We start from the raw sequence: 12,839 nt of genomic DNA on the forward strand, positions 1-12,839 counted from the left end.
AAACATCAGTTGCAGGATCTTCTTGATAAGGGATATATTCGTCCGAGTGTTTCTCCATGGGGAGCACCTGTTTTGTTCGTCAAGAAGAAGGATGGATCGATGCGATTATGTATTGATTAGAGGCAGTTGAATCGTGTCACCATCAAGAATAAATATCCTTTGCCACGAATTGATGATCTGTTCGATCAATTACAGGGTACTTCTGTTTACTCTAAGATAGATCTGAGATCGGGATACCACCAGATGCAGGTACGAGACTCAGATATTTCTACGACTGCTTTCAGGACCAGATACGGGCATTATGAATTTCTGGTGATGTCATTCGGTTTGACAAATGCACCGGCAGTCTTTAGGAATTTGATGAATCAGGTATTTCAAAAATATCTGGATAGGTTCTTTATCGTCTTTATTGATGATATTCTTGTTTATTCCCATGACACGAATGAGCATGCACAACATCTGAGAATTGTTTTGCAGACGTTACGAGATAAGCAGATGTATGCAAAATTGAGCAAATGTGAATTTTGGCTTGATCGGGCAGTGTTTCTCGGTCATGTGATTTCAAGTGAAGGAATATCTGTTGATCCTAGTAAGATAGAGGCAATGCTGAACTGGTCTCGTCCGACGACGGTTGCTGAGATTCGTAGTTTTTTGGGTCTAGCTGGTTACTACCATCGGTTCATCGAGAATTTTGCACAGTTGGCCAGACTTTTGACTCAGCTTATATGGAAAGATGTTGCCTTCATATGGTCCTCGGATTGTGAGGAGTCATTTCACGAGCTGCGTAGACGTCTTACTACTACACCTGTGTTAGCTCTACCTTCTGGATCGGGAGGTTATGTTGTCTATACTGATGCCTCTGGTCAGGGGTGATGTGTTCTGACACAGCATGAACATGTTAGTGCCTATGCTTCTCGACAATTGAAAACGCATGAGAATAATTATCCAGTGCATGATATCGAGTTAGCTGCTATTGTATTTGCACTCAAGATTTGGAGGCATTATCTTTATGGCGAGAAATTTGAGATATTCACGGATCACAAGAGTTTGAAGTATTTATTCACTCAGGCGGAGTTGAATATGCGACAGAGATGCTGGATGGATCTCCTAAAGGATTATGATTGTGAAATCAAATATCATCCAGGTTCTGCTAATCTTACTGCTGATGACTTGAGTCGGCAGGTAAGACTTTATGCACTTCAGACTAGTGAATTATCTCATATGATTTGAGAATGTTGTTCACTGAGTTTTACACTCAAGCACAAGAAAGGGAGAAATGGAATTCATTTGTATACTATATTATCTGAGCCAGCCTTGTATTCTCGGATTAGAGACGCTCAGATATCTGATGTTAAGACTCAGTATTTGGCACGTCTAGCCAATGGAGTTAATACATCTGGATTCCATTATCAGGCAGATGGTTTATTTTGCTTATTGAATCGGGTGGTTGTACCTGATGTTGCGGAGCTCAGGAATGATATTCTTTCTCAAGCTCACAGGAGTCGATTATCAGTTCATCCTGGAAGCATGAAAATGTATAAGAACTTGCAAACTAGATTCTGGTGGAAAGGGATGAAGCGGAGTGTATATCAGTTTGTTTCGAGATGTTTGGTTTGTCAACAGGTCAAGGCTGAACATCGACGACCAGGTGGATTACTGCAGAATCTTGAGATTCCCGAATGGAAGTGGGAGCATGTGACTATGGATTTTGTCACCCACTTGCCTATGACTTCACGTTAGTGTGATGCTATCTGGGTCGTTGTTGATCATCTGACGAAATCAGCACATTTCATTCCTTACAACCGGGAGTATTCTTATGATTGCATGGCACGCTTATATGTCCAGGAGATAGTGCGATTGCATGGGATTCCAGTGAGCATAGTCAGTGATAGAGACCCGCGATTTACCTCACGTTTCTGGGGTAGTTTTCAACAGGATTTGGGTACCAATCTGAGTTTGAGCACTGCATATCATCCGGAGACTGATGGGAAGTCAGAGCGCACTATTCGTACGCTGGAGGATATGCTACGTTCTTCTGTCATGGACTTTGGCTTATCTTGGCAGGATCAGTTACCTTTCATCGAATTTGCCTACAATAACAGTTATCATCGTAGTATTGATATGGAACCTTTCGAGGCATTGTATGGTCGACGTTGTCATACTCCATTATTCTGGGATGAGGTCGGGGAACGGCAAGTCGAGGGTCTTGAGTTGGTGCAGCAGATTGTAGATAAGGTAGATTTGATCAAGAGAAGGATCAAAGCTGCTCAAGATCGGCAAGCCAGTTATGCGAATATTCACCATAGGCCATTGTAGTTTGAGCCTAGTGAATATGTTTTTCTGCGAGTGCCACCTTTCAGGAAGGTGATGAGATTCGGTGTGAAAGGCAAGTTGTCACCTCGTTTCATTGGGCCTTTCTAGATACTGGAAAAGATTGGAGATGTTGCATATCGTTTGGCGTTACCGCCATATCTTTCCTGTATACATGATGTTTTTCAAGTGTCGTTACTTCGACAGTATATAGCTGATGAATCTCATATTATCCAGCCTACTGATGTTCAGCTAGAGCCAGATCTGTCTTATGGTGAACGACCACTCCGTATCCTAGACAGGAAGGAGAAAGTTCTTCGGAACAAGACTATACCACTTGTAATGGTACAGTGGCAGCGCCGAGGCGTTGAAGAAGCAACTTGGGAAACCGAGAGCCGTATCCGAGCAGAATATCCTGAGTTGTTTGCTTTATACTTTTGATTACCATGTAAAGATGTAATAACAGTTTTTGTAATAAAACATGGTTTAATGTTTCATATTTTTATCTTGATTGGTCTTTAGATTTTATTTCGTGGACGAAATATCTAAAGGTGGGGAGAATGTAGTAACCCAGAGTTCGTTTTAAGATAATAATATATTAAACATGATTAAGGGTTACTAAACCTATCAGAGGCTTAATCTGAATTAATAAAAAATATTTTATCATCAAGAGCACAAGTCAAGATCAAGAACACATGACATGAGAATGAGCTAGGGTTTGATGGATTTGACCATGGGCTCGGGTCGGTCATGAGTGGCTCGGGTCGGGTCTAGGAGTTCAAGAAAGTGTTTTTCAAGGCCAAGATAGTGTTCGGTCATGGGAATAGCACATTGTGTTCAGGTCGGGAATGAACATGTGTCTTAACCAAAATCAGTGCATGTATAAGCCCGAGCTGTTAGGCGAGGTGTCAAGCATTCAAGTGATGAGATGCTTAGTGTCCTTCCAGATGTCAAGGTTTCGTGCATTTCAGTGACACCTGTCCCAGTTCAAACTCTATAAATAGGAGCTTTGGGTTTAGTTATTTTCACATCACTTCCATCTTACTTCTTATTTCTGCTCGGAAAGGAGTAGTTCGGGAGCTCGGGAAGGAGTATCTCGGGAGTTCGGGAAGGAGTAGCTCGGGAAGGAAGACCTCGGGGTCGGACCAAGAGACCAGGTCGGGTCGGGCTTGAGACCAGGTCAGGTTGGGGTTTGACCTAAGACAGCTAGGGGTTGTCTTCTTCTAGCTTAGTTCAGACTTTGGTGTTAGGTACATACACATTGACTGAGATTGCCAGCGAGTATACATGTTTATATGTTGCATTTATTTGGCATTATTATGTGGCATGATGTATGTTTTACCGCTTTCTATATTCATATATCATGTGCACATACACGTTGAGCCTATACCTTGTTATACCTGATTATAGAGCCGCTCAGCTCTATACTCGATAGTCTGTCACTGAGAGTACCACAACGGCGGGGACATGTATGTTTGACTACTCTGGTGTACTAGACGAGTGTGGTTTCACCCAGAGGTTGATTCGTGAGGTGCCAGCACTCATGTGGCGCCGGTACTGAGCATGACTTTTCAGATGACCCTTTACTAGTCATCATGTTGCATGCATCATATATACGTGTATTCATGTTTATGTACTGGGCGTTAGCGCTCATGTCCTAGTTGTTATCTTGGACACCCTATTCCATGGGGCAGGTCGCAAGATGGACGGAGCCGGTAGCTCGAGGCCGGACTAGGGAGCCGGAGCTTTTCAGGGGATTTTATACAGCAGGACTTGTTTAGCTGTATAAATGTTTTAGACAGTTTATTTTAAGCTTTTCGATATGGTTGTATCACTACAGTATTAAGCTTGGATATATTTTACTAAGCTGTTATGTACATTATGGATTATGTTTCCGCACGTTTTACTCTGTTATGCATTCTTGCTTTATTAAGTTTAATGCATGTTATTAGTTGCCAGTTAGTAGGTGATTCAATACAGGGTTACTACAGGGATCCCAAGGATAAAATACCACAAAAAATCACACCGAACTCCCCTTTCAAGGTGGATGATGTGTACTTCAATCCTCTAGACTCTGAAGCAACTATAGAGAGTTAAGTCGGTCATTGTAGTAATTCGCCTGCCAATGGCCCCTACTATAATTCTCAGAACGTCTAATTCAAAATAAAATAAATCATTTGTCTCAATATGAATGCAATGCAAATCATAACTCATTCAACTAAAGTCAAGCAAATCAGTTAACATGCAAGTATGTGATTTCTTTGGAACACTCGAATCAATTTGGATTCAAGTTAATCGTTCCATTCAAGTCTAAGTCGTCTTATACCTCTTTTGATGCTTCACAAGCTTCAACTCTATAAAACAACAAATTACTCATTCAAAATTCATCCAAACTTCCTCAATCGATAATAAGAAATCGATATTATACCGCTTCAATCTTCAAAACGATTCAACTCCTGCAACCTCGCAACTCAACGACCTTTGAACAAATCTGAAAAGGAAGTAATAAAGGCTCGAGATCAATATCGACATTCAAACTCGACTGAATACAGTTCAAATCTACTCAAACCAAAATATAGCCCACAACTCAAACCGACGGCGTAACGACTATATTCTGATCAATTCAAAATCACAGACATCAGTAATTACATCGTAACGGGGCATACTATATATTCCATTTACTATAGAAGTTCCGAGGGAATTCATTAGAGGAATGTTTCCAATCAAAATAGTTTGTTCTTGCATATCCTTACTGGTTTTCCAAATTAATCCTGCGGATACATATAATTCAGAAGAATATGTGAGTGATTCATACACATCTTCTTAACCCGAAATGGATGGGGAGAAGAAAGGTTCCTTTTTTTTTTAGGGTACTCCCGGGAACAGATCCAGTGGAGACGGGGTGGGGCCTATAGCTCAGAGGATTAGAGCATGTGGCTACGAACCACGGTGTCGGGGGTTCGAATCCCTCCTCGCCCATAACCGGCCCAAAAGGGAAGTATCTTTCCCTCTGTGGGCAGGAAAATCATGATCGGGATAGCGGACCAAAAGCTATGGAACTTGGGTGTGGGTCTTTGGAATGGCTTTTTCTTTTTATTTATCATGAATGACAGACTCATTACACATAGTATGCCCCCGGCCCATCAGCGTATTCTTTTGTTTTACGCCCCGTAACTCTTCTTCAACCAGGCTTGGGCAGAATAGGCGAGCAAGTACAAGTATTAGTAGCATAACAAAAATGCCTGCCTCGTCATTAATATGTTTGCTCGCGGCAATTGTGAACTCTCGGGAGAATCGATGACTGCACCTTTGATGCAGTGCTAATACACCTGAGAATTTTTAATTGGCTAGTTGTAAATAGCCCAAGGATGTGGAGCAAAGGATTATCCCGGACCTACACCGAGGTATTGATGGTCAGTTTAAAATCTCGCACAACAGAATGGGATACGATGAGATAGAAACAAAGACAGGGGACAGGTTCCCTACTCTTAACGGTCAAAGTGAGCCCCTTTATTCTGAATTCGTTAATTCAAAATAAATCAAATCTCCCCAAGTAAGATTCGAACCTACGACCAATCGGTTAACAGCCGACCGCTCTACCACTGAGCTACTGAGGAACAACGGGAGATTAGATCTCCTAGAGTTCAATTCCCATTCATCTCCGTAAGAATTTGTTTGAAGGATGTTGAACTCGGAGTTGTCAGAATTTGAATCGATACGAATTGATCGAGATTGGTAATGAGATTTACCTCGTATATTTGATTTGTTTTTTAATAGATTTTTCTTGAATCTCTTGTCGTTGTAGCTTGTCCTGAGTTGGAGCCTTTGATCAAGAAAAAGGTATAAGTTTACATCGCATCGAATAGGGATGAATACTCAAATCAGTTTTGAAGATCGAGTTACCTGAAATCACATACTTGCATGTTTATTTGATCTTGAATGAGAATTTGAAAGATTGATTGGTTATATGCTCTTATTTGACATATTATGAAATGAATTACTTGAATTATGATTGACTGCATTATGATTTATATATACATTCATCTTGAGCCTAATTATTTGATTTCATTTCAAATTAGAAGTTTTGGGGACTATAATCAAGTGTCCTTGGTTGTTGAGTTCTTCCAAGAGCCCGAATACTCATTATAATTGCACCAGAGTCTAGAGGATTGAGTTATACATCATCCACCTCGATCGGGAAAGTCGGTGAGCTGTTGTGATATCTTGTCCTCGGGATCCCAACCTAAGAACCGAGTTTTCCCTTGATTATCCAATTAGATAATCCCAAATTTTAAAAACATGCATTTTATTCTATTTATCATTGCAATATGTTGATGTTATATCATGATTTTGATATACTATTTGATATTTCATGTCATGTTTCTTTTACTAAAAATATTATTCTCACCGGAGTTATGCGCATGTTGTCTTGTTTTTGTATGTGTACTTGACTACAGGTGGGGCAAGATCGAGTCAGAGGCGACATGACTAATTCAGGTTTGAATTATAGAAGTGGAGAATCGATTTAGAATTCGGATTGTAATTTGAACTTGTTTTATAACTTTAAGTTTAGCAAACCAGGAACTGATGCATGTTCCTACCTTTTGAGTACTTTATCTACTCTAGATACTTCATGTATTTTAGAATGCTAGATGGATGTAATAATACATGTTGTCGTTTTTGAATTGGAGTTGTTTATGGAATTTTCAGATTTGAAGTGCCTTAGTTAACTTCTGAATTTTAGAAGGGCACGGACCCCGTGCCTACCTCCGTGCCTGGGTTCGTGTATCTTTGCATTTGTTGTTGATTGTATTTTGGTTATGCACGGACCCTGTACATGCATCCGTACATGGGTCCGTGTGAGTTTGTGTTGAGGCGGTAGCATCCAGATTTTGAGTTTTTGGGCACGGACCTTGACCCGGAGGTGGCACGGTGTCCGTGTACCTTGCAGCCATTGAACCTTGGCTATAGATTAATGCACGGACCTAAGCACGGAGGTGTGCACAGAGTTCGTGCATGTTTTAAAAAAAAATAATTTTTTTCTTTGTTTTATGCCTTGACTTATTGTGGATGCATGATTGATTTATTTTTGATTAGATGATAAGAACCGAGGTCCTCACACGCTTTCCAATAGAATATACTTGAAACAAAGGTTCTATGGATTTAAAATGGATGAGAATAAATCCATAGATGAAAATACAGATGAGTTTACAAAGCTGCTATCAGATTTGGAGAACTTGGATGTCACTGTTGATGAGGAAGATCGAGCTATATTCTTGTTAAACTCTTTGCCAAAGGCCTATGATCAATTAAGTGATACTCTCAAGTATGGGAGAGAAACACTAACCTTTGAGGAAGTTATTGGAGCAGCCTATTCGAAAGAGTTGGATCTGAGGGAAACTAGAAAGTTTGACAAACCTGCTGGTGAAGGCTTGAATGTCAGAGGGAGGTCTATTGAAAGGAAGTAATATGCAAATAGAGGTCGGAAACAATCAAGATCAAAACTTGCTGATTTTGCAAGAAGGACGGTCACTTTGGAAGAAATTTTCCTCAAAGAAAGCCTAATACTAGACATGATTCAGCTCCTGTAACCGAAGCTGCAAATGTACTTGAAGATTTTGAAGAAGTCGAGGTCCTGGCCATTTCCACAAATGATCCTAAGGAGGAATGGATTTTGGACTCCGGTTGTACATATCACATGTCACCAAGGAGAGATTTTTTTTTTATTATAAAGAAGTAAACACTGGACAAGTTTTGATGGGAAACAATCTGTCATGCAAGATTCATGGCACGGGATCCGTGAAGCTAAGAATGGAGGATGGATCAATGAAGATTATCACTGAAGTTAGGTTTATCCGTGACTTAAAGAGAAACCTAATATCTTTAGGTGCTTTGGATCAAAAGGGATTCAACTACAAAGCTCAAAATGGGATCTTAAGGTTGTAAAAGGTGCACTGGTTGTTATGAAAGGAAGTCTGAATCAAGGCTTGTATATCTTGCAAGCAACGACTATTGCAGCAGAGACAAATCTGCCTATTAAAGATCAAACTGAACTTTGGCATAAGAGGCTTGGTGACATGAGCCTCAAAGGATTACAAGAACTTGGCAAGCCAGGACTACTAGATTCGAAACAAATCAACACCCTGGAATATTTCTGTGAAAGTTGGGTCCTTGGTAAGACTTATAAACTCAAGTTTAATACAGTCATTCACAAGACAAAATCAACCTTTAAATAAATAAAAAAATATATAAAAGGATAATATTTTCAATATGTAAAATAAAAAATTAAAGTGGAGTGTGATTAATATTTTTTGGAGGATAAAGAACAATACTCCCCATAAATAAATAACCTTAATTTTGTCTACATTATATATGTGGGAAATTTTACTGCTTTTGCAATTTTGACGTAAATTAATATTCCTATATATCCAGTAATTGGAGTTTCATATACATACAAATATTTGCATGAAAATCATTAAATTTGAGCATCAATACTTGGTGGATACTCCAAAAACAACATGCAATTAATACTCTCAAGTACAAAAGCAAATTAAAGCTCTAACCAACGCAGCGTAATAGTACTCCACCCACCGCTTCCTGATATTATAAAAACCAAAGTTTTTGCTGCCAATATTATCGAATTTGCAAAAATAGATATCATGAGCTCCAAATTAGTACTCCCTCCCCATGTCCTCATCTTCCCTCTACCAGCTCAAGGACACATAAATTCCATGCTGGATCTTGCCCAACTCCTCTGTCTATCCCATTTCCATGTTACATTCATCGTGTCTGAATTCGACCACCAACGTCTCCTCAAGGCCGCGGCCTTCGCAGGATATCCGGGCTTCCGGTTCCAGACGATCCCAGATCACGACCACCCGCGAGCTGGCGACAGAAGGATGGATGTTTTCGCTTCTGCGGTGAAGTTTATGGGGTCGTGTTTCAAGAAGATGATGTTGGAGAAGGATGTTTTCGCTTCTTCTGAAAGAAGAGCTGTGACTTGCGTGATAGCAGATGGAATGTTTGGTTTCGCTGCTGATTTTGCAGAGGAGACTGGGATTCCGCTCATCTATTTTCGTACTATTAGTGCTTGTGCTTTCTGGGTTTACTTCTGCGCCGATCGACTTATCCAAGCCAATGAAATGCCCTTCCAAGGTATTTAAAAACTATTTTTTATTTTTTACAATTTTGCCACATAGTTCTTCTATTCAAAAACAACTCATTAAAAAAATATTATGTTTCGTTCCAAATGTGCACAAGGTTGATCTGTCCTGCGAATATACTCTTATCTATTTTATATATTAATTAATTAGTGTCTTACTACACCGTGGATGGAATGATTATCTATTTTCGATAATTTTTGTTATTTTTAAATTAATGATTTTTTTTAATATTTTTTAATTAAATTTAATATCTAAATATTTAATGATTTAGATAAATAAAGATATATATACATTTTTTAAAAAAAAAAATTAGAAGATTTTGAAATTGGATAAGGCACATGTACGTTAGATTTAAATTAGTTAAAATATTATTAAAATAGGTTTTTATGACCGTTTTTATTCAACTAGTAATTTGATATGAGTATTTTATGTACATAAAAAAATGTGACACAAAATATATCAAAAAGCAGTTAGTCTAAGTGCAAATTGCTCAAAAATTTTCAATGCAAACATGTTTTGCTCTGCACTCCCTAGCCACTTTTTTGTACCACAGTTTTTGTTAATTTGTACCACATCTTGTATGGTTTTGTACCATATCTTGTATTGTTTTGTACCACATTTTCATAAACTCTCATAATTTATAATATACTATAAATTACTATTTTAATGAAGCCTTCCTATTTTTATCCTCAATTTTCTCACTTTTCAACCCATCCTTTCTCTTGTTTTTCAACCAACCTACCAATTACACAAATTATTTAATATATATATTAAGATTTTTTTCCTTATTCAAAGTAAATTAATTATATATGATTTAACTAAAGGATTTGGTCCTTTTGGCCAAGAAAATAGGATAATTCGGTTGGGACTTGGGAGATGTTAGAAATTGCACATAATAATTAATATTAATATTCAAAAGCACAGCATAATTTTGTTTGGAATGCAGGAAATGGGAGAGACGAATTAGTGAAAAGCGTACCTGGAATGGAAGGTTTTCTAAGATGTCGCGATCTGCCAAGCTTCTGTCGTGTGGACGATACAAACGACAGACTCCTTCGGGAAATATCCAACTTGACAAAACAGAGCACCGTGCGCGCGAACGCGGTCGTTATGAACACATTCGAAGATCTAGAGCAGCCTGTGCTGTCCAATATTTCCAAGCACATGCCGAGACTCTACACCATTGGGCCAGGCAAAATGCACTTGAAGTCGAGGCTCAATGTCGATGCCTCGATTCCTTGCACCAGCCTATGGGCAGAGGATCGAAATTGCATAGACTGGTTGAATGCACAGGAACCCAAGTCGGTAATCTATGTCAGCTTCGGGAGCATAACGACGGTGACTAGAGAGCAACTACTCGAGTTTTGGCACGGATTAGTGAACAGCCAGCAGAAGTTCTTGTGGGTGATGAGGCCGGATTCTATAACCGGAGGAGGAGACTGTGGTCGTGTCCCGGTCGAATTGGACAAGGGTACTAAAGAAAATGGGTACATGGTGGAATGGGCACCCCAAGAGGAGGTTTTGAACCACCCCGCGGTGGGTGGATTCTTGACGCACAGTGGTTGGAATTCGACTCTGGAGAGTATTGTCGCGGGCGTGCCTATGATATGCTGGCCGTATTTCGGGGACCAGATGATCAATAGTCGTTTCGTGAGCGAGGTTTGGAAGATTGGATTGGACATAAAAGATACATGTGACAGAGTTGTGATTGAGAATGCTGTGAGAGAATTGATGGAAGTGAGGAATGATGAGTTCTTGGAAAGGGCTAATCGCTTGGCGAAAATGGCGAAAATGGCAACTAGTGAAGGAGGATCATCTCACTGCAATCTGAATGGTCTTGTGGAATATATCAGTTCGTTGGTTATTTGACTTGTTTGTGTTTTACAAACCATTTGATTCAATAACAAACTAACGTTTTAGTTTTGTGGGATTTATATAAACTACCAGTGTCATTTATCTTTCTTTTTCTATTGAGTCTAGACCATCATGTGTGATACTGTTGATGTTGAAAGAATACTCCCGCCCTTCCATATATGTATATTTGTTTATTCGCACATATACAAATTAAAAAAACAAATTTCACAAAAAAATTTCCATTTTACTCTATTTAATTTGTGTTTTCTACTGATATAAAAAAATTGTTAGAATTAGCTAGTTTATTTATAGGCCCGGAGCTGACCAGAGACCCAAGAGACATTTGCCTCAAGCCCAAGCAAATAAAGTGCATGGCCCAGAAAAATGAATGCTTATTGTGAAGAGTTTAATTTATTAATGGTTACTAGCCCAAAAATGAAGTGCTGAAGAGAGCCCAAAAGAGTTGGGGCTTCCTTCAAAAAAAAAAAAAAAGAAAAACGAATTGGGGCTTCAAGTGATAAAGTACATTATGTTATATTGTGAATATTTTGAATACTCTATGTTATTTGATAGTCTATTTTATATTTTATTATATGTTATTTGATAGTTAATATATATATATTCTACGTGTTTTGTTCTAAAAAAATGATCGTTCTCATTGTATGGTTGGCCTAATTTTGAAAACTCGATTCAGGTCTAGAAATTCTCCTGTACAGTTAACAGAGGGTAGACTAGTATTAAAAAAAAAAAAACTATATTATCCTTTATAAATAATATTATTAATTGTTAAAAAAAGACAAAATAATAATTTATTATTTTTTTATAAAATTTAATCAATCAAATCAAGCAAACTATAATCTATCAATCAAATCAAATACTATAATAACACTATTTCTTTGCAATTTTTTTTATATTCTAATTTCTTTGCAGTTTCAAACCCTTTATATGGTCAAAATTTGGTCTAAATCTTATATCTTTGAAATTTTTTTGATAATTTTACTATTTTTTATTCAAAGCACTTAATTTTACATTGCATACGTCAAAAAGGCCAAACATTGGGGTAGGATCGTAGGAGTGTCAAAAATGAATTTAACCCGTCAATTTGATACGAGTCGATTCCAAAAATATCGGTTTAGGATTGGAGGTTTTTGGGTTCGGGTCGAATCAGGTTGACAAATAAGTTAACCCCGAAAAAAATTAATCGAGTTTGGGTTGACCTGAAACTTTTTTTATTATTACTTTTATTTAAAATTAATAATGATTTACTACATTTATATATGTTGTAAGCTTGAAAAAAATTTATTTTATATTGATATAATAGATTTTTGTCATTTAATGTTTATTTTTTTTACAGTTTTGATTTTTAAAAATAATTTTTTATTTTTTTGTAGAAAATATATTTGAAATTTTCAAGACTAAACTTTCAAAATTATATTATATACAACCTTAGACTTTTTCATTATGTGTTTAAATTAAATATTACTATTATTAATGTCAGTGCTTTGAATTTTT

At 37.9% G+C, this 12,839-nt stretch overlaps 1 protein-coding gene and 1 non-coding gene across 2 annotated transcripts; one reads left to right on the plus strand and one right to left on the minus strand.

The window, feature by feature from the left end:
- Positions 1–5,855: 5,855 nt before the first annotated feature.
- On the minus strand, positions 5,856–5,927 carry TRNAN-GUU (transfer RNA asparagine (anticodon GUU)). Its single transcript has one exon. It is a non-coding gene; the product is annotated as a tRNA-Asn (tRNA).
- Positions 5,928–8,969: 3,042 nt separating this feature from the next.
- On the plus strand, positions 8,970–11,484 carry LOC140866894 (7-deoxyloganetic acid glucosyl transferase-like). Its single transcript, XM_073271958.1, has 2 exons — positions 8,970–9,465; positions 10,420–11,484. Exons 1-2 carry the CDS (start codon positions 8,970–8,972, stop codon positions 11,340–11,342), a joined length of 1,419 nt encoding a protein of 472 aa, XP_073128059.1. The 3' UTR covers positions 11,343–11,484.
- Positions 11,485–12,839: the final 1,355 nt, after the last annotated feature.

This window comes from Henckelia pumila, chromosome 4 (assembly GCF_033568475.1).
Source record: "Henckelia pumila isolate YLH828 chromosome 4, ASM3356847v2, whole genome shotgun sequence".
NCBI lineage: Eukaryota > Viridiplantae > Streptophyta > Magnoliopsida > Lamiales > Gesneriaceae > Henckelia > Henckelia pumila.

Coding starts and splice junctions, on each gene's coding strand:
- LOC140866894 (XM_073271958.1), top strand. CDS start 8,970: ATGAGCTCCAAATTAGTACTCCCTCCCCATGTCCTCATCTTCCCTCTA. Junction 9,466..10,419: donor CAATGAAATGCCCTTCCAAG/GTATTTAAAAAC, acceptor TTTGGAATGCAG/GAAATGGGAGAGACGAATTA.